The sequence below is a fragment of the Octopus bimaculoides genome, chromosome 3 (assembly GCF_001194135.2).
Source record: "Octopus bimaculoides isolate UCB-OBI-ISO-001 chromosome 3, ASM119413v2, whole genome shotgun sequence".
NCBI lineage: Eukaryota > Metazoa > Mollusca > Cephalopoda > Octopoda > Octopodidae > Octopus > Octopus bimaculoides.
The window spans coordinates 101,314,225-101,340,162 of NC_068983.1; the positions used below are offsets into that span (position 1 = coordinate 101,314,225).

General features: G+C 33.1%; 1 protein-coding gene across 8 annotated transcripts in view; it reads left to right on the forward strand.

The window, feature by feature from the left end:
* The window catches only part of LOC106870336 (myeloid leukemia factor 1), an 85,355-nt gene extending 60,889 nt beyond the window's left edge, over positions 1 to 24,466 (forward strand). For 6 of the 8 annotated variants that reach the window (XM_014916366.2, XM_014916364.2, XM_052966379.1 and 3 more), the window contains 5 exons: positions 3,103 to 3,304; positions 13,806 to 13,934; positions 17,303 to 17,459; positions 19,666 to 19,841; positions 22,336 to 24,466. In XM_014916366.2, the coding sequence (XP_014771852.1) occupies positions 3,119 to 3,304; positions 13,806 to 13,934; positions 17,303 to 17,459; positions 19,666 to 19,808 (615 nt within the window). In that variant the 5' untranslated portion in view covers positions 3,103 to 3,118 and the 3' untranslated portion in view covers positions 19,809 to 19,841; positions 22,336 to 24,466. Of the gene's footprint in view, positions 1 to 1,505; positions 1,610 to 3,102; positions 3,305 to 13,805; positions 13,935 to 17,302; positions 17,460 to 19,665; positions 19,842 to 22,335 lie in introns of those variants that run through there. The other 2 variants (XM_014916365.2, XM_014916362.2) reach the window with 2 other exon arrangements.
* Positions 24,467 to 25,938: the final 1,472 nt, after the last annotated feature.

The following is a 25,938-nucleotide window of genomic DNA, read 5'->3' on the forward strand; positions in this document are numbered from 1 at the left end:
TGCCACTAGAATAAGAATAGCCTGGGCAAAGTTTAGAAAGCTCCTAACACTACTGCTAACAAAGGGCCTCTCACTCAGAATGAAAGGTAGATTGTATGATGCATGTGTACAAACTGCCATGCTACATGGCAGTGAAACATAGGCCGTGACTGCTGAAGACATGCGTAGGCTTGAAAGAAATGAAGCTAGGATGATCAGCCGGATGTGTAATGTCAGTGTGCACATATGACAGTGTAAGCACCCTAAGAGAAATGTTGGACATAAGAAGCATCAGATGTAGTGTACAAGAGAAACGACTGCACTGGTATGGTCATGGATGAGGAGAGCTGTGTGAAGAAGTGTCACTCCCTAACAGTGGAAGAAACCCATGGAAGAGGGAGACCCAGGAAGACATGGGATGAAGTGGTGAAGCATGACCTTTGAATGTTGGGCCTCACAGAGGCAATGACGAAAGACCAAGACCTCTGGAGATCTGCTGTGATTGAGAAGACCTGGCAAGTAAAGTGAGATCACAGCCACAGCCTATACCAGTGTCGCATAACCAGCCCATTTAAAATGTACCTTTGAATTGTTAAGCGACATGCTGTGCTTGAGGAGACTTATTGAGTTAAGTAAAATCAAAATCAACATCAAAAATCAAATCACAATCAAATGGAAATTGTAGTTGTGGCCGATGCCAGTGCTGCCTGACTGGTGGCACACAATAAGCACCATTCATGTGTAGATCATTGCCAGTGCTGCTTGACTGGCTCCCTGTGCCAGTGGCACGTAAAAAGCACCATCTGAACGTGGTCAATGCCAGCCTCCCCTCACCCTGACTGGCTCCGGTGCCAGTAGCATGTAAAAAGCACCATCCAAACATGGCTGATGCCAGTGCCACCTAACTAGCTCCTGTGCCTGTGGAATGTAAAAAGCACCCACTACACTCTTGGAGTGGTTGGCACTAGGAAGGACATCCAGCTGTAGAAACATTGCCAGATCAGATTGGAGCCTGGTGAGGCCTCCTGGCTTGCCAGTCCCCAGTCAAACTGTCCAACCCATGCTAGCATGGAAAACGGACGTTAAACGATGATGATGATGATGATGATGATATAAACTATCATGTCTTTTCTGAGGTAGTTTTACCAACCAAAGAAAAATTTCATTTGTTGTTTAGAGTGAAGACATTCTTGTTCATATTGAAATTAGCTAGGAAATAGTTATGGAACAATATTGTTTTGGTGAGGAAAGATTATAAATATTCTTGTATTAAGATGAGTGAGATCAATTTTGCTAAAGATTTGAGGAATGGAATATGTCCAGAAAATTAAGAAGAACAGAGGCCATGAAGGTAACAGTTAAACAATAAAAAAGACACATCCTATTTCTAAGCTAAGCAATTCATAAAATCTTGATGATGAAGTCATTTTATGAAGAGATTTGTTGTTTTTCTGTGATGTCATAAGGGATGATCCTTCTGTGATGTCATAAGGGATGATCCTTCTGTGATGTCATAAGGGATGATCCTTCTGTGATGTCATAAGGGATGATCCTTCTGTGATGTCATTAAAAAAACTTCAGTGTGATTGCAAAAGTCTTTTGCACAACAGGTTTTTTCGAGAAATTGTCGGTTAGTTAAAATTTAATTATATTGTAAAAAATATTGTGTGCAATGTAACTAGAAGAATCACTTCAGCATTTGTTAACAAACTATTATGTTTTAAAATGTTATGTATTGTTGATCAATGATATTCCTTGCTATCTTATTGCATTAAACATCATTAATAAGCATTTTATTGTTTTAAGTAATGAATTAGAATTATACATATTGCTGTTGTTGAATAAATGTTTTAGATTGTTAGAAATTTGCTCTGCAAAACAATAGAAGCCAATTTGATATTTTTGTTCTTATGATATGTGTGAGGATTTGATCTAGCTGGATTTCATTCAGCTTCCATGTCATTTATCAGCTATAGAATTAATTTATACATCTTACTGCATGTTACATATTTAAATCTTTTTATGCTTTTGATCGTGTGAACTTCTTTAATGCTTTCTGAATTCAGTTATTGTTTTGCATATGTCAGTAGATCTATAATCAAAGTATTTAAACCATAACTATCCTGTCTTATTCACATGTAGGTCAGCTTGGACTATATTATCTAATAAGTCTTTCCTTTTTAAGTCAGTAGTGTGCAATTTGATTGAGGAGCAACTTGGTTGCTATTTCTGTTGTTTTCTGAGATTAGTATTAATAAGTACAGTATTCATATGTATTTGTTTAATCAAATTTGTGCTTCCAGGTAACAGTTGATTTTTCTTCTGAATTTGCTAATTCTATCCCACAAGTTTTTAGTTACTTTAAATCAGTTTTCTGCATATAACCACTTTGAATCTTTCTCCTCAAATCTTACTCATCGATATGTGTATCCTTTGTTTATGATCTGAAGGGGTAGGGAATCTGGATGATAAGAATTGATGAGGCCTGAGTCAAATGGTGTGAGACAAGAGTAAGGAGACTGCACATCTATACCCCAAAGGCTAGAGTGTGTTGGTGAGCAACTCAATGCAAGATGGTATGGTGGCTTCTTTTCTGGATGGATGCATGTATGCATGAAAATACTTTTCCCAGATGTGGGAGCAGTATTCCATTGTGGGTTTCATTTGAACTCTATAACCAATTATCAGCTGCTGGGTGCTGAAGTATTTTCTGGTCTTAAAGAGGAAAACCAGTTTTGGGGAGGCAGTTTTTACTATGTTGAAGATGAAAGATCATGTGCAGCAACTTTTATTATTTTACTTGTGTATTATCTATGATTAGTGGGTGGCAGGTATAAGTGTTCCCTTAATATATGCAGTAATTGTATCATTGTGTTGTTGAGGAGACTTCATTGAAGATTGAAATGGCCTTATTGGAGAATGCTTCTTTAGGTCTATTCATGGCTTTAGTCTTTAATTAGATTTTTATATTATGATTAACAAATAAAACTTTTACCATAAAAGTTTGATGTTGTTAGACAAAGGAAACTTTTTACAAATATTGAAACAGTGGAAACATTTTTTGTAAACATTTGATGTGTTATTGTTTGTAATGTATAATCTTTATTTTCTTTTTATGTTAAGATTTCCCAAAACTCACATGCGCATGATGGATTTTGGATTCAGTGGGCGAGAACACATTAGGAATCAACAGAGGTCTAAAAGCTGTGAACGTACTAACTGTAAAAATGATTTAGTAGGATTTGGATTAAATGAAGACTATTTTGGAATTAATGACATCTTTAACAACATGCGTAGAATGATGGCTGGTATGAATCATTCTCTGGTAAGTAAATATTTGTTTTTCTTTTTTGAAATGAAAACAGGATAATATTAGATAATGATTATTCTCATCACTAAAGGTGTGTAATTTTAATTAAAACGTCTTAGGTTATTACAAAGTGTGTTTAGTGTGGATGATTTCTTAACATAGAAAGTTGCTTGTATAATAAAAAAAGCTTGTTGTTTAAATTTGATTTTCTCTGTTAATTCAATAAGTCAATTTCCAAAAAATTAATGCAAATTGATCCAAGTCCTCTAAAACACAAAGAAAATATATCTCTACTGTATTATTGATAAAAGTTTGGGTTTACTTTATTGATTTTTTTTTTTTTTATCTCTAAAAGGTTATCAATGTTATTTATAAAAATGTGCCTCCACTTAAATAGATACTGAATTAGAAACACTACATAAATTGGAACGCTTAGGTCTCTTGGGAACCTAAACTCTCTGCTTTTAAGTGAACTGACATTTCAAATCTAACAGTTTTACATAATTATCATGTAATTGTATCTGTATGTGTGAGACAGTCTCTTTGATGCACATGAATACATACAGGTATATTTTTGTTGATATTTATGAAGTATACTTAATACAAACATATCTAGATCTATTGCTTGCATTTATCCAAATGTATGTGCTTTGAATGTTTCTTCCTGATAATCTTCTTAAGTGTTGCAGCCATATTTATTTAATTTGAGACATTTGTTTATCTCTTTCATGCCTAACATCCATTGTATGTTGCTTTGGTAAATGATCAATACATCTTGTATCTCTGGTATAAAATATCATTTTCCAATTACAATTAGTGATGTAATGGTGCCATTCCATCCTTTTTACCCAATAACTAATGCTTGCACTCTTTTCTCAATTGTATTTCCTTTATTTTCACTATCATACTCTTACTACATCTCTGTTATACCCAGGGCTGTGAAGTCAAAACAAAGAACTTTGACTCTGACTCCTCTACTATTGGCACTTCTGACTCTAACTCTTTACATAATTAAGTCATTGTGGTCTTCATATCTCATAAAGCATATGCATACACTTGTACTTTGAGTAGGCCTATATGTTATAACTGTTTTATATCAAAAAATAAAGACTTTGTGAGTTGGAGTTGCTATAGTTTTACCGACTCTGACTACCCCTTAATTGTTTCCAACTTCACCTCCACAACCCTGGATATACCCCACCCTGCTTAAACCTTCCATAATTTCATTTCTATCAACTTTTGCAACTACTTTTTAGTTTAACCATTCACTGCTGTGTCTTCATATTGTTTCACACTGTCATTCCTCACACAAGAATTTGTTTTGTTTTTTTCTTGAGAGCAATTACAACAAAATAAATGGCTGTACTTCAGGTGAAGATAGTACAAATCTAAGAAAACATATCTAGTACTGATGATATGTTAAATATGCATATGAGTGGAAAGCAATTAAACTATGAAAATAAATGTCTCTGAAGTTATTCATGGAAATGTTTTATCTGCAGAGAATGTATGTGTATGTGATGCATTTCAATGTTGATGTAGTTTCTATAGCCAAATGCTATTCCTAATACCAACCACTATATGGAGTGCACTGGGTGCATTTTGTAGCACTAGCAATAGAGAGATTGTCATGTACTTGGCAAGACTAAAGAGTCCTCTACCATGTATTGTTTCCTTTCATTTGAAGTACATGTGACTAAGAAGATGGATAGAAGAGTGATGACAGAGAACAAAGGGGTGAAGGAAGAGAGAGTATGAGTATGACATAAGAACAGAATGATGAGGGTCAGAGTGGTGGTGGTGGTGGTGGTGGGGGTAATGAATGTCAATTGTTGAAAAGAAGATTAATGGGAGCATGATGGAGTAGGAGGTAGTGATAGAAGAGGTATGGGATCTTGTTCAAAACGGGGGCACCAGTATTTTCTTAATGAAACACTTTGAAACTTGGGACACTGGTAGAATGTGTCATATAAAACATCTTTTTCTCTTAGTCTTCTTAACAAAAAAACATACATCGCAAGTTATTTCATGTTAAAGTTGTCATATTTCTGTAATTTCAACCAATGACTGACGTCCATTCAACCGTAAAAATTAAGTGCTGACTACGTAAACAAACGAATCTCGGCAGTGATAAAATTATTATTTCCTTGTCAAAAAATGGCTGAAGCATATTGGCAGTAGCTAACAAACCTTTCTATTATAGGCACAAGGCATGGTTTTTGAGGGAAGGAGCAAGTCGGTTAGGGAAAACGAACACACGTGTGTTGCCTCTGCAAAATGTCAGAAGTAATGGAGATTAAATACGCTTTACACCGCTTAAAGTGCCAAAGGAGTAACTTGTAAACAGCTGAATACTTGTCAGTGATTGGTTGAAATTATTGAAATAAGACAATTTTTTACATGAAATAAATCCGAATACAAAAATTTTTTTCTGTTCTATAACACGAAATAGATAAGTATACAAAGTTTGAAAGTCTTTCGGTACCAAAAACACTACATAAAACATTAATGAAAACTGGTGCCCCCTCCCCCCGTTTTGAACAAGATCCGAGGTATGATGATAGAGGAATAGGAGTAATTAAGATGAGGGAGGGAGTGTGATAGTAGGAAGTAATGTGTGAAAGTGTGAATGATTAGTGGATAGCAGTAACAATAGGGGATGATAAGAAAGAGCTAGTGATAGATAGCAATAGAGATGGACAATATTCAGAGAGAGCAGTGAGTGTCATAAAGTGACATATAGAAGAGAGGATGATGGCAAGCAGTAAAGAAGAGTGTTACTGGATACAGAAAAGACTGATACTATTGTTCAGTACACAGGCATTGTAATGGGAAAGATTTAGTGATTCAGATTGATGGTAGTGATGATGGAATTGAATATGGATAGATCTAATACCATTCCTCATATTCATTATATCAGACCTAGGTGCTATGATGTAGTGAGTTTGAGAGTGTAAACGACAGCCAAGAAGCTATCAAGGACTAAGGGCAACAGATGGAGACTAACAATAGTTTTGTGATTTACACACTCATGTCTTGATAACAATAATGGAAGGATAAATGTGATTGCACAAGTTCATCCTACAAATAGCTAAGTTAGTGAATTGAAATAGTTACAAGAAATGGAAACTGGGTCACGAAACTAAGTTTACAAAGGTGCTTTACTTGATTTACACTTCTACTCTCAAGTAGAAGACATATGTGTAAAAGACGTATCTTTTATCTGTTACTTGTTTCAGTCATTAAACTGTGGCCATGCTGGGGCACCACCTTGAAGAATTTTTAGTTGAATGAATTGACTTCACTACATTTTTTTCTTTAAGCCTAGTACTTATTCTATCAGTCTCTTTTGCCAAACTGCTAAGTTACAAGGATGTAAACACACCAACACCAGTTGTCACATAGTGGAGCAGGACAAACACAAAGACACACACACACACACACACACACACACACACATCCCATCTAGAGTGAGAACCATGTGCTGTGGTGGCTTGGGATTCAGGGGCCCACAGCTATTTGGTGCCTTGCCAAAATATCTGAGGGATCTTCATGGAGTGTGAGTAGATGTTTTCAAGAAACAACTTGGCCTCCTGCTATCCAAGGTCCCGGATGAACCAATATCAAGACAGGGGATTTGGGTGGGCAGTGGCAGTGTCAGGCACACTCCTTCACCAGAAGCCAATCACAGAATTGGCCATTAAAGGGGTGATTACGCTGGTGGTGCCCCAGCATGGTCCAGTCTTAGGGCTGAAACATGTAAAAAAATAAAAGAACATATATATAATATATATATATATATATATATAATATATATATATATATATATATATATAATATATAATATATATATATATATATATATATATATATTATCATCATCATCATCATCTTCATTTAATGTCCATTGTCCATGCTGGTATCTTTCAGTTTCCATCTATCAAATCCATTTACAAGGCTTTGGTTATCCTGAGGCTATAGTAGAAGACACTTGCCCAAAGTACCATGCAGTGGGACTAAACCTGGAACCATGTGGTTGGGGAGCAAACTTATTACCATACAGGCATGTCTACGCTTGCATATGTATAAAATTTATGAACCATTATTATGTTGTTCAGAGAAACTTTGAAGAAAGGAAATACCTGTATAGTATGTTTATACTATAAGGAGTTTTATATTACAGATTATATAAGAGTAAATACACTTACATTTGTCTGTATTAAGAGCATGCATTCAAACTGGAAAATATCATACATCAGAACAGTGGTGTTTTGATCATTGAACAGAAAATAATGGGCATATTTATCAAATACAATGTGTAGAGGGTTAAGTAAGGTTCTCCGAATTTAAAGATCAATCAAATATCCTATGTAAGAGGGAGATAACAGTACAAGAAGAATTAATGTAGTTATTTGGAAAGATTGAGAATAAGTGATTAATGTGAATAAGAGAAGCAATATTTTGGAAATGCGAAGACAGGAGAAAGGTCAAATCTAATTTTAATGCTCTAGAATTTTCCTAGAAGTTGAATTACTTCTTAATAACAAACTGACAGCTTCTTTCCTTCTTTTCTATTTTTCACCTTTCTTTTTATCTCTTTTTCCCTCTTTCCTATTCATTTTCTTTCTTTCTTTGCTTTTCTGTCTTCTTACTGATTTTATACGAGTTTTGGAGTTTAGTAGTACAACATCAAATGAATATATGGTAGTATTTTTAAATGTCACAAAATTGTGTGAGTAAAGTTAAAAGATGTGTTATTGGAATTAATAAATGTGTTATTTAGAATACATGTTTGAAATTTGTCTCAAGTAGAAAAGAAAGTCTATGTTGTGATTGAGGCAATAATGTTTTGCTGCAGTTTAATGTATTTGAACCCTTTAGCTTATTTATTCACACTGTTTCAAATCAATCATGCATTTTCTCATTGCTTTTGAATTTTGATGACATGATTGTACTTTTTAAACTGACATACTGGGATAAATATGAAGGGCTAGGTTTAGTTGGTTTTGACCTAAAACATGTAAAATATTTAGGCTGGATTTGGCCAGTTTCATGGCTAAAGAGTTAAACCCTTTTACCATGAAAATAATGACACTTTTTTACAAAATAGCATACCCAACTTTGTCAATACATTATCTTGGATAGTCAGAAATTTCCCATCAAATTGCCCACAAAGACCTGTTTCTCTTGGTTTCATAATGTCTTCATTTTTATCTTTGCAAACATTGTCTTATTATTACAATACAAAAGGGTTTAGGTATTCTAGCTAGGTAGTATAATTTCATTACTTGCTGTGGGAGTAGTATAGATTGTTGAAACAGTCACTGTATAGGTTAGATATAATCATTAATGCTGCTGCCAATTGTTTTAGCAATGCTGTGACACTTGCTAGCTGTAACAGAATTTTGTAGTTCAATATTGTTTCTGTATATGAAGCAGCTGCATTCTCTATCATGAATTATGCCCTCATAACTGCTATATTAGAATTATACTGTTATACAGAGCTAGAATAATAATTTCTATAATACTTTCTCTAGAGTCCCCTGGCTTTCATCACATTTATTGCAAATGTTAAAAACAATTTGATATTAACAACTGCTAATATTTGCAGACATGAATATTTGAACAGTAGTAGTAGTGCTAACAATCTATTGTATCCAAGCATATACCATGTATGTGTGTATGTGTGCATATATGTATGTATGAATGTGCATGTATATGTGTGTGTATTCTTATGTGTTTCATTTTACATTTGTTTTTTTTCATCCTTGCATGTGTTGGATGTAGCACCTTGGGCAAGTTATTTTTACTATAGCCTTGGGCTGAGCAAAGCCTTGTGAGTGGATTTGGTAGACGGAAACTGAAAGAAGCCTGTTGAATATATGTATTTATATTTTGTGTGTGTCTGTGTTTGTCTGTGTTCCTTCCACTTGACAACTGGTTTAGGTATGTTTAAGTCCTCATAACTTAGCAGTTTGACAAAAGAGACTATTAGAATGAGTAGGCTTTTTAAAAATAAGTGCTGGGATCAATACAGTCAACTAAAAATTCTTCATGCGGTATCCTTGCATGGCTGCAATACAACGACTAAAACAAAAGATAAAATATAAAATATGTTGAGACTTTTTTTTTCAACCAAATGCTTTTCCTGTCTCTAGCATCTATCTGTTTTTCAAGTCTTATTCCATACAACTTCAAAAGCACAAAGCATAGTTTGTTGACTGGTGAGACTGATAACACAACGTGCTGTACTTCTGTACAAATACACGTGTGCAAACACACACACAAACACACACAACAAATCTTCTTTCAGTATATATATACACACACACACACACACACACACACACACACACACACACACATACATATACATACAGTGAATGCACATGGCTCAATGGTTAGACTGTTGGGCTCACAATCATGAGGTAGTGAGTTTGATTCCAAAACTGGGCTGTGTGTTGTGTTCTTGAGTAAGACACTTTATTTCATGTTGCTCCAGTTCACTCAGCTGAAGAAATGAATTGTGACATCACTGGTGCCAAGCTGTATTATTGGCCTTTGCCTTTCCCTTGGATAACATCAATGGCATGGAGTGGGGAGTGGGGAGCCTGTTATGCATGAGTGACTGTTAGTCTTCCATTAACAACCTTCCTCAGATTTGTGCCTCGGAGGGGAACTTTCTAGGTGCATCCCATGGTCATTCATGACCAAAGGGGGGTCTTCACCCGTTTATATATATATATATATATATATATATATATATATATATGCGCATACATATATAGTCTTGTGTATTATATAATACCATACTTAATACTGCATAGAATGGGATTCTCTTGTCAGGCCTCTGGTATGAAATGTTAGCTAATTAGGTTAAGTCTCTTGATTTAGACTGTCAAAGTTGCAATATTGCTTTGGTGTAGTGGTTAGCACAGCTATACAGTTTACAGCAGATACAGAGTTCAAATCTTGCTGGTAATGTTACAACTTCTTTCTGTCTTCTATATTATGCATATGTTTGTATGTACATATATATGTGTGTGTGTGTCTCTGTCTGTCTGTTTATATATTTATTATTTATTGTAACAGTCTACCAACTTAGAAAAAGGAAGGTTTCTCTTGCAATCAATAACTGCAATATCACTGTTAAATAGATCTACTGTTCTATTAATTTTCATTTCACTTCTATGCCTATTTTATATGTGTTAAGAATTAAGATAATGCACAGTTTAATTACTCTTACTTGCAATTTTAAATTACTATAATCTATTTTGCTTTTAGTTTTCATCACACTTCTAGAAAGGTATTAATTCCATGGTGTTGTTTTTGTTTAGCCCTAGGCCAGATTTTATGAATCAGATCTATAACCATACATACCATCTGTTTTTCAGAATTACTGCATCTAATTGCTAGATTATTCAATGTCATTTAAGAGAAGCTGCTCTTTTGAGCAGATCATTCCATCATGTAGAGGCTTCCTTTTGCTTCGATATTGTCTGTGATAATTACCTTCACTTTTACCAATTTCACAAGTACATATTTTCAGCCATTATTTTATTATTTGTATTCATTAATTGTTTTTGTTTTCTTTTAATGGGGTGGGGTAAGATATAGACTTCATTAAAAAATTATCATAATCTGTCTTTATAAAGGATGTGTTCAACCAATCTTATTTTAAATTGCTTAATTTGATTTATTGATTTAAAATATTCTGAAATATATTCTTTATAATTAAGAATCTTCAATTATCCTAATTTTGACTTATATATTGATAAGACTACACAGATATTTAAAAAAAAGAATCAATAATATTGTCTTGCTATATGCAGTTGGAGAAAATTAGTCTTTTAAAATCCTTATAGCTCTTTGTTTATTTATTTATTTTTACATATTGATTTTTGTTGGCAATCTAATTACTGTTATGCGTTATCTGTTATAATCTATGAACTCAAAGACTTTCCCGTATTCAAACAGAATTGCCAAGACAGACGAGATAATATTATTATGAAAAGTGAACCATGAATAATATTGCTGCGTGACTTTGTTTATATTACTTGCTTGGTGTCAGAATTTGAAATTTCTCTGTAATTTTAGTATTCACTCTATCTCCCTTATGTGAGTCACATCTACCACTCTTGCCATTATCTATCTTTACTCTTCCCCACCATCACACTACACTTGCTGTTTCTTACTCAATCCCATTATCAACTTGCAGCTATCTCTTATTATCCTCAACCCAGTGTTGTCTTAAGGCATGGGCAGATTGGGCAGTTGCCCATGGTGGCTCATGAGTCTAGGGACACAATTCTGGTTTATGTATGCTATGGTTTACTGTCAGTAAATAAATACTTTAGGGGCCAGTTTACTGATTTGCCCAGGGGTCTATAATGCTTCTAAGCCAGCCCTGCTAACACCCCATTATCATTTCTCCATCACCTCCATACTCATACTATCCTTTCATTCTCTTGGTTATCACTCATTCAGGGTAGGAGGGAACCAGGTACAATAGTTAGTATAGGCTTTGTATGGGTGGACCAAAATAGGTGATGGAAGGAGAAAGAAGAGAGGTGAGTGAATTGCAGGTGTCTGAGTGAAGGTAACATATGACTATAGCCAGCTCTAAAGTGCAGTAGCCATTGTATTTCTTTGCTTCAAGAAAGCAGAAAGAAGATATAGCACATTATGGACCAGGAGTTGAAGTGTGAGTGAGCAATTTCATATCAATCAAATGGCTTTTCTTTGGATATTATTTTAGAGCATGGTTTCCTAACCAGGGGTTCTTGCACTCCTTGGGGATGTGAGCAGAGCTGGATTTATAGGGGATCAAAGAGGGCAATTGCCCCGGACACCTTTATTTTTATATAAATTATTATGTTAAGGGGTGCAAGAGCATGTTAAAGTTTTTAGGGATGCAGAGCATAAAAAAAGGTTGGGAACCACTGTTCTAGAGTGTCTATATGTAAAACTGTAGCACCATCCCACCTAACCTAAGCTATGTAGAAGGTTAGTAGATTTGGAGGGGTTGCACTATTTCCTGACTCTGAAGAGGAAGTCAGTGTTTGTGATACAATGTTTGCTATGTTGGAGATGTGCATTTGCTTGGAGGCCTAACATTTGAAGTGATTATGGGATGGGGTTCCTAATTGCATGTTTTTCTTGTTTAGGGGTAAAATGGGCTAAGATGCACTAATATTTTTATGATACAGGCTGTAACTCTGTTTTTAGATGCAGAAGATTAAAGAGGAGTGAAAGTTGGTTTCATCTGAATAGGATTGGTGTTGTTGGAGCTTAACAACAAGGAGGTCATTGATGTATAAGAGGAAGAACATAGTTTAGAGAGGGACAAAATTAAATTAGCATATTATTTTATAATTAAGATCTAAACTGTTAATATATGAATGTGAAAGAGATAGTTGAATAACCATAAACCTACTTTTGGGCCACTCTGTATGTGTGTGTGTGTGTATATATATATATATATATATATATATATATATTATTTTGACTGAGTCAGTGTCTCTAATTCTCTGAGTATATAGGTTTTCTGTCATAGAGTGTGCTGGTGGAGAGAAAATAAATGTTATAAACTGTTATAAACACTAGACATATATATATATATATGTGTGTGTGTGTGTATACGTGTGTGTAATCCCTGGTTTGAAAAAACAGAAAATAGTCTCTCATTTTTCTGATATTTCTATTTGGATAAAACATTGCTATAACTTTCAAAAGTTTTGTATATCGCATAATAGATTTGGGTATTACATAAATTGGGACTTAAGATTTGTTTAGTAGATATGAAGATATATATATATGAGTAATTAGTACAATGGTTCCGCTTAGCTGTAAAGTTGGAATATCTTTAAATTGCTGTAAATGGAAAATAGGAAAAGGTATCAATAATTTGTTTAGAATCATAAGTAAGGTAGATTTTTTTTTCTTTGTTTAGCAATTATGCCAGGCAAAATAGTACACCTTCATATTTATGTTATTTAGGTCACTTGGATAAAATGATCCAGTTCAAATCTTCATCTTTTCCATCTCCTGAATTTATTACAAAAATGTTTGAAAAATGTAAATTATATTCTTCTTTAAATGAATCTCTTGACGAATAGCCAATAATGATTCCATGATAGTTATTGTCAATTATGTATTGGAAAGATACAAGTAGTAAGGATAATATGATTTCTCAATAAAAATATGAGCATTCAGCTGTAAGAATGCACTATCATAGAGAAAAATTAATATAAATATGCTTCCACTTCTGTTTCAACCTTAGTTAACCTCTAACTATTGATTTTTTTTTTTGTGGTGGGGAGGGTCATCATTAAAAGTTTGACTACACTGCCTCTGTTAGAAATATGCGAAGAAAAAAATTATTTTCAAATTTAAATTATATGAATTATTGGTTGTAATAACTATGAATTCAGTAAACTACCACTTCTAACTTCTGCCAAACTATAAATAATGATATGGTATTATTATTATTGTTTTTCTTTCTTTCTTTTTTCAGCAGAGCAATAAAATTGACCCAAATGGGCACCATTTTTCACATTCTTCATTTAAAACTTATTCTAAAATTGGTAATAATGCTCCAAAGACATATGAAGCATCGCAATCTGTTACCACAGCACCAGGAGGTGTAAGTATATTTTTACACTCACGTGCACACACACACACACACACACACACACACTGACTTCCTGACTTTACCCCTAATCTCGTACCTGTTTCTATATTATTATATTTTTTCTCATATACTATTCTCATGTATTTTTTCATGTAATACTTTCATGCACATTTCCACTCAACACTAGCTAACCACCTTTACCCCCACACTGCTTACGCACCTCTCTCTATGCCCATCTTACACATGTACCTTCCTATACATGTACACAGTATCCCACCTCTTCCTAACTTCTCTTCATAGGGCAACATTTTTTCCTCTTCTCTCCTTTCCTCCTCTGATGAAGGACTAACATCTGAAAGACCCTTTCCTTTATTTCTTGTTTTTACTCATTATCATATATACACACATGCACACCTTCTCCCCATATATATATATGTAGTGTTTTAATGTTAAATAGTAACATGAAAGATAGATCAATGGAGTAGATCTGCAATGGTTGGCAAGGAAATAGCTGAGTATTGTCAAGTAAATATGATCATTAATTTACAAGGAAAATTGAATTCATATGTGTTGACAAAATAATTGAGTATATAAGGAAATTGTTTGACATCTGCAGAAGAGATGGCATATATTAGCTTGGTTATGTAATAGAAATTGATAAAACCTTCTGAGTGGAAAGCTGCAAACTTATCATCACATGAGGTTATACAGTAAAAATATATCAAGGAAGATTTACAAGTAAATGATTAGGTTTATTTAGACTATTAGGCTTCACAAATGAAATAATTTTTTAAAATTTGAGAAACATGACAAACTGCTCAGCTGCAAATCCATCCAACCCTGCATAAAACAAAACTGAATAATTAAACAATATTGATGATGAAGTATCCTACTGGTAGAGTTGATAATGGATCAGCTTCTTTGGTGAATTGTTTTACATTCCACTCTATGTGCTTAGGCAAACAATGAACTCTGTTAGTTTTACATAACTGTGAATTAGAACCACTGAAGCTCATTGTTATAGTGTTGATTATACCTTTTAATTAACAAATAGTTGATTAGTTTATAGTATGATATTTAAATCATTCTATAGCTATCCTTGGTTTGCTAAAGTATAAATGTTAGGACTTCAGTTAAAGGGACCTTCAGGGATTGAGGTGGCTCATTCACACATAAACCTTGTGGTGATTTTTTTTGTGCCTACTTGCACATTAAAATCATACAGAGACAGCAGTTAGTTTCATGTTTGATCTTGTTAACCATCATAACATTGTGTGCAAATGCATATACAAATGTCAAACACTTGTAATTTTAAGGCTGGTTCTGTGGTTGTGAAGTTACTAGAAATTAATAACTTATATTTTCCGGATCTTTCTGAATTGACGAGCACCACTTGTTTTCTTAACAAAACACTTTCAAACTTGGGATACTGGTAGAACGTGTCATATAAAACATCTTTTTCTCTTAGCCTTCTTAACAAAAATTTCTACATCGCAAGTTATTTCATGTTAAAGTTGTCGTATTTCTGTAATTTCAACCAATCACTGACGTCTATTCAGCTGAATACAGTTACTGCTGTTTTTGTAAACAATAATTTTTGCCGGTGTCATAATCGTTATTCCCTAGTAAGGGTTTAGGGTTAGGGTTCGGCTTTTAGAGTTAGGGTTCAGGTTTTAGCGTTAGGTTATGGCAAAAATAATCATAACCCTAACACTAACCCTAACTCTAAAACCCAAACCCTAACCCTAAAACCCTAAAGCTTAAACCAGTACAAATGCATGAACGATGTTATAAATAACAGTACCACCGATAGTTGTTGACAAACAACAGCACTAATTTTATTCAAGGGAAAAGATCCCATTACACCGCTAGAATATGTTGTTTATATTTCATAGCAGTAATTGTTTTCACCTCAATAGACATCAGTGGTTGGTTGAAATTACTGAAATACGACAATTTTTTACATGAAATAACTTTGAATACAAAAATTTTTATCTGTTCTATAACACAAAATATACAAGTATACGAAGTTTGAAAGTGTTTCGGTACCAAAAACACTACATGAAACATAAATGAAAAGTGGTGCTCGTCAATTCAGAAAGATCCTATTTTCCTTCCTTCAGTTCATTTCTCAATGTTCTAGTCATTAAAGTTAAAAGAAAAAGAAACAGTAAATAACTCTAAATAATTGAAAGTAAATATATAGAATTTATTGTAGTAGAAGATACCAGGAAATGTTACTACACTTTGTTAGTAACTTTTGCAATAGTAGGTTCTAATATATATCATAAATTAGATCATCAGTAGCTCATATATCTGAAAAAGAAGCACATTCTAAAACAGAGCAGTAATATATTTTTTAAGAAGCTGATTGTTATGGCTGGTCAGAGAGTGACTGTTGGTTTTGCAACTATAAAGCGCTTAGCCATATAGGCCATAACAATCAACTTCCTAAAAAATATATTATAAATTATATACAGTACATGAAGTGTTTTACTGTTATTGCTCATTAGCATATATGGAAAAGTAGAAACCTGTATTTCTTAATTAGGTTATACCTACAACTGAAGATAGTTAAAAAAATGTTTAAAGAGCCTCTCAGTGTAATCCAATTATTATCTAGAGTCATTTGGTCTAGCAAACCATTACTTTTGTAACTACCTTTTGTGCATATGTAGCTACAATTGCACATTGTGTTTTGTTAAGTGGTGTTCAAGTGACTGGAATAATCCCAAACTCTAATTAAATCTGGCAACCTTTAGCAGCCTTTAATTAATGTATTGGAAGAACTTGCGTGCAAGAATTTACTCCTTCTCCCGGTACTGACGGCTTACGTCATATTATTTTTAGAAGAGCTGCATATTTAAAGAAAGCTGTCTGAAAAGATGTGGTTGAGATATTAGAAAATGAAACAACCTAAGTACAATAATATGTGGCTAATCTGATTTAATTTTAGTTGAAAAGATTATTTTTTAATATCTAAATAAGTAATTTACATTGTTAATGCTTAACTGCCTCCAAAAGTTTTTTTTTTTTTCATATAAAAAGTGAACCTACATGATCCTAAGATTGAGTCTCTATCCAGTTGCTCAACTTGTTAGAAACAATAGCCAAATCTACCTCAAATCACATCCATCTTTCTTGAAAATAGAAGGAAATGTGTGTGTATCTAGTATACATTATACCTTAAAAAGAAGACAGGTTGATCACAGCTTCATTACTTATGATTCATAGGTCTACTGAAGCAGGCCTAAGCAAAGGCTAAGCAACAACATTGTCTTTATAAAATGTTATACTATTAAATAATTGACATCTATAAATAATAGAAATCTGTAAAATTTAACTGGACTTATGGATGCTTTTGTCTATTGCTATTTTAGCTGAAACAAACATATAAATTTGTTCGGGATTCTGAAAGGGGTTATGATAAAATGGCTGTTGGACGACATATCAAGGACAGAGCATTCATAGAAGAAAGAAGCAGAAATACAACAGGCTTAATGGAAAGAAACAACCATTATGTTAATATGGATGAAGGTAAGTAGTTTTGAGGAATGTTGCAAAAAACTATTTCTTATTTGTATGTGTGTGTGTGTGTGTGTGTGTGTGTGTCCATGTCCGCAACTCTTGTTCAACCTATATGAATAACAGTTGCATACCATATAAACAACTCCATTGTTTTTGAGAATTTTAATAATTATGTTCTGGAAAAGTTTTTAAGGTTGCTCATTAAATTTTTTTAAATAAAATATCTGCTATCATGTCGATAATTTTACATTGTTTATTTTTCTTTCATGCTAGATAAATTTGTTGTACTACTTGTAAAACAGCATCTATTTTTTGACTTTTTTTTTTTAATATAAAAATTATATTTATGAAATATTGTTATATTTTGGGATGGACATTTTTTTCTTTTTGCCAAATAAACACACTATATACTTGTTCTTCACTTCATCTTTATTATTGTTCTTATTTTAGTGTCCTTTGTCAGAAATCTTTCATCACGCATCCTATGACCTCATCAGCTACTCTCCATCCCACGTGTCTCCTCTTGTCCTGTTTAGTCCAGACTAAACAGGACTGGAGAAGACGTGGGATAGAGAAAGAAAAGATTTCAGACAAAGGACACTAAAATAAGAACAATAATAAAGCTAAAGTGAAGAACAAGTGTATCGTGCATGTTTTTACTTGATAAAACAAAAAGAATAAAAAATAAATGACCATCCCCCAAATATAACAATATTTGTTTCAACATTCAACACACAATTTCACATCAAGAATCTTGCAAAACAAATATATGAATGTAATTTATGAAATATCTTATATATTTAACTGAAATTGTGTTGACTGAAAAACCATCAATATAACTATCAGAAATATCCTTAATGCAATATATAATCAGTCCATCATTGTTTGTGTTTCCTTTTCCATGTTTGCATGGGATGGACAAGGTTTGTGGGTGTGAGACAGTAGTTTAGGCTGAATTCTCTTCCTGATGCAAACCTTTGTTTTTAGTCAAAGTACTTTGTCTCACTGGAATTCACCCATTGACACCAAGCTGTAGGACCTTTAAGTGAATTATATCCACACTGTCCCCAGTTAGACTAAGTGAAAATGAGAATTTGAACTCAGAATGTGAAAATGGATGAAATACCACTAAGCAAATATGCTGACTTACACTATGGAATTTCCACAGGTTCTGCTAGTTAATGATTAATACTGAATGCTAACCTTCAATCACTGAATCCAGCTTGGACTAATTTTGTGAACAATCTTGTGTACTTTTTTAGTAGGGTGTTGCGAGATAAATTATTCATGGTACTTTTAATTGATAGTTACTATTTAAAATTAGTGTTATTTCACAATTAATGTTTGAAACTAAACTTTTAGGGATGTTTCTATTACAATATCTATGGTCACAAGAAATTACAACTTGTTGAATGTGAAGGTTAAATATTTGTCAGTAAAGGCTTTTCTGAAGAATTTTTATTCATCTGAAGTAAATATGTGAATGTATATATTACACTCAGTAGACACCCTTAGTTTTATATAATAATGGTTTAGTTTCTTGATTTTATTATTCAATTAACATTGAAGTTGAGTTTTTAAGGCCAGTTCTCTTCAACACCCCTACCTTTATAACCCTTTAGCATTTATATTGGCTATATATACCTGTTTTATATTCAATGGTGAAATCCAGCCTCTCACACCTACCCTACAATATCATTCTAAACATAATCATACCATTGAAATCTCAAAGCTACAAGATAATGCATGATTAATTCAAAATGATGTGAATAAATAAGCATTGCATATGACAGATTTGAATAATCTGAATACTAAAGAGTTAAACTATGAATTGCCACAGAGTCTATTGACCTAAGCTATGAAATAAAGGGCTTCTTCTTCTTGGTCACACTGCTTTTACAGATTGCCATGAATCTCTGTTACCATCCAATTCCATTATTATGAATTTGGACTGGGAGCTTGAGTCATAGTGAATCGTTATCTGATTACACAACCATGGGTGCCACCCCTATGGCTGTGTTGCAGTTATTCTCTTGGTAGAGCTTGGTGATCCTGACTGTTGATCTTCTAGGATTCCTCCACTCAGTATCAATGTAAGCTCAGTTGAGCTCTTCTGCTACCTCTTCACAAAATGAAAGGGCTTCTCCCTAAACCTTATGTCCTTTGGCAACCATTTAAAAATTACTTTTTCATTATATATTCTTTCCTTTCATAGGTGACATGACAAACTTTTGTAAAGAATGGCAACAGCGTACACTGAAAACTGGTTTAGATAGACCATGGTACAAACCAATAAATAGAAATCCTAGACGACAAATGATCACAGATGGCATACAGAGAAGAAGCTACAGAACATAGATTTAAACAACGCATGGATCAAGAACAATGATGGTAAATATATTATTTTCCAGAATTATAAATTGTGATGGATTTTTGGTTATTTATTTAGTTTTGGGGAAAGATGTATTTTGGAAGTCTCTTTATGAAGCAGAAATGTGGAGCGTTTTTATATATCTCTATTCTGCTAATGAAACACGTACATACATACATGTGTACATACATACATACATACATACATACACACACACACACACATACATACATACATACATATGTACAAAAGTACACACACACACACACACACACACACACAAGTACATACACATATACAAAAACATCTCAAAAGTCAATAGACACCCTTCATTATTCCATTTTATCTGTGAAGACACTTTTTGGTGCTTCAAACTCGTCAACGTATTATGCACAAGGCATGTCTATTAAATAATAAATTTAAGTATTTAAATGCATCAAATGGCATTATTTTGTTCTCTAGAAATAAATCTTTCAAAAATTATGGTGTCTATTCACTTTTGAGAGGTCCGTGTACATGCAGAGGTAGAAACATGCATATTTTCTGAAATCACATATTTATTCACTCAAACAAAACAAAGTGAATGCTCACTATAAAATATTTAAAAGGAATTATATGAATTTCAGAGTTATGATATACAACTACTTGATCAAGATGAATCTGATTTGAAAAATTAAGATTATTCCATATAAAAGCAGATAACAAAGCAGATACCTGATACCTTTCTCTGTGTATGTGTGTGTGTGTGTGTGTGATATAGAAAATAAATGGTTGTTTAGAGCTGTATGATTTAAAAAGGAAGTTCCAGGATATTGTGAGCTATTGAGTTGAACTTTGTTTTAATAAAGACATGGATGTGAAGCATTATTAAATTATCAGTGTTATCAATTAAATTATCAAAATTCATTGAATTATATCTGATTTCTTTTTCATGTGACAAACATCATTATCAGCTACATTAAATTGGCTGCCAACCATTCCAAAAACCTTATTTTCTTTGCAATATATTTCAAAGTCAAATAACAAAAATTTCAGTGTTGGAGTAAAAAATCAATAATTTCTGATTATCTAAGTTAATAGCTATTTCAGAATTGTAAACAACTAATTTTAGATATTGAAGTAAACAGAAGTCCAAACAATATTTTTTATCAGAAATATCAAAATTTGAATTATTCTATGAAAATGAGAACAATTTTTTTGTTGTAAAAAAAGGGAGGAGTTCAAAGTTACATTCGGAGTTGAAATTCTGCCGAGGTCAACTTTGCCTTTCATCTTTTGGGGGTTAATAAAATAAGTATCAGCTGAGTGTTGGGGTTGATGTAATCAACCTCCTCCCCCAATATTGCTGGCCGTGTGCCAAAATTTGAAACCAATATAAAAGAAGGAGGGATTTCCAAGTATTCATAATAATGGTGAAAACCATTTTCATTCCTTAGTCATGTTCATCATCACCATCAACATTGTTTTAACATTCATTTCTCGATGTTTGCATGGGTTGGATGAAATTTTGTTGAGATGGATTTTCTATGGCTAGATACCCTTCCTGTTGTCAACCCTGACCTTTTTCCAAGTAAGACAAGGGAACAGTAAAATGCACACATATGTGTGTGTGTGTGTATGTGTGTATATATATATAGACATGGGATGAGGTGGTGAAGCTTGACCTTTGAACATTGAGCCTCACAGAGGCAATGACAGGAGACCGAGACCTTTGGAGATATGCTGTGATTAAGAAAACCTGGCAACTAAAGTGAGATCGCAGCCATGCATGTCTGGCCCAGTTAAGAATACCCCTGATGCATCAGGTGATATGATATGCTTGAGAAGACCTGTTGAGTCAAGTAAAACCAATATTATAGCTGTGGCCAGTGCCCCCTGACTGGCTCCCGTGTTGGTGGTATGTAAAAAGCGCCATCCGAATGTGGTCAATGCCAGGTCCGCCTGACTGGCTCCCATGCCGGTGGCATGTAAAAAAGCACCGTCCAAACATGGCTGATGCCAGTACCCCCTGACTGGTCCCCATGCTGGTGTCATGTAAAAAGTACTATCCAAACTTGATTGATGCCAGGCCTACCTAACTGGCTCCCGTGCCAGTGGCACCTGAAAAACACCCACTACACTCTTGAACTGATTGGCATTAGGAAGTGCATCCAGCTGTAGAAACATTGCCAGATCAGATTGGAACCTGGTGCAGCTACTGGCTCTCCAGACCGTCAAACCGTCCAACCCATGCCAGCATGGAAAACAGACGTTAAACGATGATGATGATGATATGTATATAAAACTGGCTTCTTTCAGTTTCTGTTTACCAAATCCATTCACAAGGCTTTGGTTGTTCCAGGATCATGGTAGAAGACACTTAACCCAAGGTGCCACACAGTGGGATTGAACCCAGAATCATGTGGTTGGGAAGCAAACTTCTTACCACACACCCATGCCTAAGTTTATGTGATTTTAATTTGTTATTCAAAATTTAAATATTCTTTTTTCCTCTCTCTTTTTTTTTTTTTTTAGGAAACTTGAATGAATTCCTCTGCCAGCTTAAGATATGACTACTTGTTATTTGATTGACACAAATTTTGAGCAGCCAGCATCTAAGTCTACCTTCAACACTTTGAAATCCTGGGCAACTAAATTGTTGTGCAAAGCAGAGTAGAATCGTTAAGAAACTAAAACATGTTTTTGTTTTAAATACATTACTAAAAACTATTTGTTGTAAATTTTTCTCAATTAAAACCTGCACCTTTTATTATAATAATTTTTTTTTTTTTTGTAAATAGATCCCTGTCAATATACACCTCTACCTACACTTCTATAAATTAAATTTAAGCAGTTTCTCCAACTTTATTAATAATTCCATTTATTTGATTTTATATTCTGAATGACTCTGAGTTTTATCTCATGTTAATTCATCCACTTATTATGTGGCATTCTTATAGCTAGTTTCTGTATAAATAGTATCTTTTAAATGGAGTAATCAACTGAAAGAAATTGTGTGATCTTTGTTGTAAAACTTCTGGAGTTTCCTCTCAGATAAATTAGTACCTAACTGCTCATTAGGGTTCAGTATTTGAGGTACCCATATTATTATAACAGGATTTGTTATTTAATTACCATTTAATATATCCTGCAGTTTCTATTTGATAGTGTTTTAACATCTTATCATATATAGCTTTTCAAATTTGAAATCTCAGTATTTAGCTTTCTGAGTCAAAAACAACTTTTATAGCATTTTTTTTTATCTTTCTTAAAAATATGTATCACTATGTTCTCGTAGAGGAAGTGTATTCCAAGATATTTCTAAATTTCTATAAATATGTTACAGATAATAATTAAATAAATTCTATGTGAATGCATAAATAAGGTTGCAATGAAAATTAATTTATATATTTAGATGAAAGTAATTTATTTCTGAAAAGACTGACCGATTTTAGTTTGGCAGATCTGACTCAAAGTACCATTGTGCTCTTTTATAAGCGACTAACTGTTAGTAGATATCTTTGACACCATCTTATTGATGCGTTTAAATTATAGTTGTCTGCGTGTGGATGTGTATAAACCTGTTTTATCAAATTCCATAGAAGCTATTCCATTTGTCACAACTGGTTCTCTCATATCCTAACTGTAGCTATCCAATACATTTGTGTTGAACCTAGACACCATAGATACACTTGTGGACTGTAGGTCTCTCAGATCTGGCTCTTTCAATCCTGACTCTAACTGCCTGCAGTTTGTGTTGGATCATTTATTTTAGTCCAGCTGCTGCTCACCTCTTGAGTATCTGACCAAAGTTTACTTAGCTGTCAATTGCTCTCTGTGTATTTTACAAGACCTTGGTTTTCTCAGGATTTCTCATTGAATATTCTGGATTACTCTCACTGAATATTAGAACAGAACACTTTTTTTTTTTAGATATTTATACTTCCAGTTAAAAAAAAATTTTTTAAACTTGAAAATATTAGTTTTTTTTATTGATCTTACAGAAAAATACATTTCCATTTAGATTTTCAAACACTTCCCTTAATATTTTTATTATTGGCTGCTGTCAACTGTTTAGAGGTTTATGATTGCAACTTGAATACCACCTAAATACAGTATGTGAATGAATTATTAATGTATGAATGATATCAGATGATTTTTATCTTATTTCTATAAAAAAAAAGAAAGAAAATAAAAAAAAATAACTAGAAGATTTATTTTTCTTTCCATCAGTCAAAAGTTATTGAAACAAAGTGTGTTGCTTTTAATATAAATTTCCTTCTTCAGTTTACATAGTTTCTTTTACTGCTATTGCCTTTGTTATTGTGTTTCATTGACATTAGTTTGCATGAGAATCACTGTATATTCTATTAAATCAACTACTTTAACTATTTATTATTAATGTTTGATAGTATGTTGAATGTTTCATACTACTTCCCAATGATCAGTGTAATAAAGTGGTCAGTTTTAAGGGAAGAGTTAGTGTGTAATTACATCATTTTATCATTTGTTGCTGTTTAGCTTGTGCATGTAACTGCAATGCCATGCTATGTGTTGCAGCTGAAGATATTTCCTGTATATGATTTTCAGATATTTTCTCTCAAAGTTCTGAAAGAAGCCAAATGACTACTTTATGGAAAGAACTAATAAATCTAACATAACTAGACCAAGCTATTTGTTTATTTCATTTTTGTTTGCTCATTTGTTTTTCCATTAACACTGTCCATTTATCTCTGTATATTTTTTATTTATTTACTTTATCCTAAGAGAACTGTTTTCTTTTGACTTTTTTCACTTGCACCTGTACCTTTCACTTTGCACTGCCTTAAATTATTCATTTAGAATTCTCTCTAGTTTTGTCAGCACAGCTTTTATTTGGGTAGCATAGATTCTTGCAAAGCACTGTTTTAGTATTATAATAAATGCTTTTCTAGTATGTTTTTTTCACACATACAATTCACTTGTTTCTGCTTCTGCAATGATAAATGAGTAAATTGAAATAACTAAATTACTTTACAATACCATGGTTCTTGTTTTTTTGTTTTTTTTTTGAGATTATGTAGCTTTTTAAAAAGATTGGCATATCAAGTTCTGGGAAAATCTCTTTTCATTCTATCTTATTATGAGAATTTTTAGAATCTTTATATATTCTTGTCACTGGCCTATTTATCAATGTCCCCTTTTTACAAAAGGATTTTACATGTATGAATACATACACACATGCATATGTATATATGTATGTATGTGTATATGTGCATATATTATACCGTCCAAATCTTGTATTCATGAAATATTAGACCTATAATGATGATAGTAATTATATCTTATTTAATGAAGCAAATATAAAATAAAATTTTTTGATAATTGTTGGATAGATTTTCAAACTGAAATTGAACTTGTTTTACTCTGTTCTAAAACGCAAAGCCTTCCAATTGTTATACTTTAATAAATCTTTTGAGGAAATATTTGTTGTAGTGAGGAATGTCTTTCAATTTTGTACACATTTTAAAAGAAATGACTTATATTTTTAAGTCATTATCTGACTTCTTTGTAGCTCCTGTGTTGGTAATTAGTATGTTGGGTTGTTAAACATTAGCAACTCACTTTAACAAGAATAATAACTGTTCTCCGTGATTGTTCCAATTAATGATATTGAAAGCTAAAAGATATTTATGATTCTGAGTTTAAACCTTCTGATATCAAACTGCCTGAAACTGCCCTTGATTTTATGATTCAAATATACTGTTTTAAAGTGATCTAAATTATAACCACCTATCAAAATTGCATATTATTTATGTCCCAGACACCTGCTTAATATTCACAAGGTTATAATGTTAAATTTTTCATTATTTTAAAAATTAACTGAAACAAGAACTGTGTAGTTTGAAAGAAATATAGTAAGGAAAGGGTTAAGAAAATTTGGAATCATAGACAGTACAGTCTTTTATGTGTTTCAAGTCATAGCTTATTCATGCAGTAAGGATTTTAAAAATCTTATTGGCATGGTTTGTTCAAGTCGATATAGAGTTTCCTGTTATTTTATGAATTTTAACAAAGCAAACAATAAAACTAACTTCTGTCAGAAATATCTGAGATCCCAAAACTCGATGGTTTAACTGTAGTCTCTTTCTTATTTAT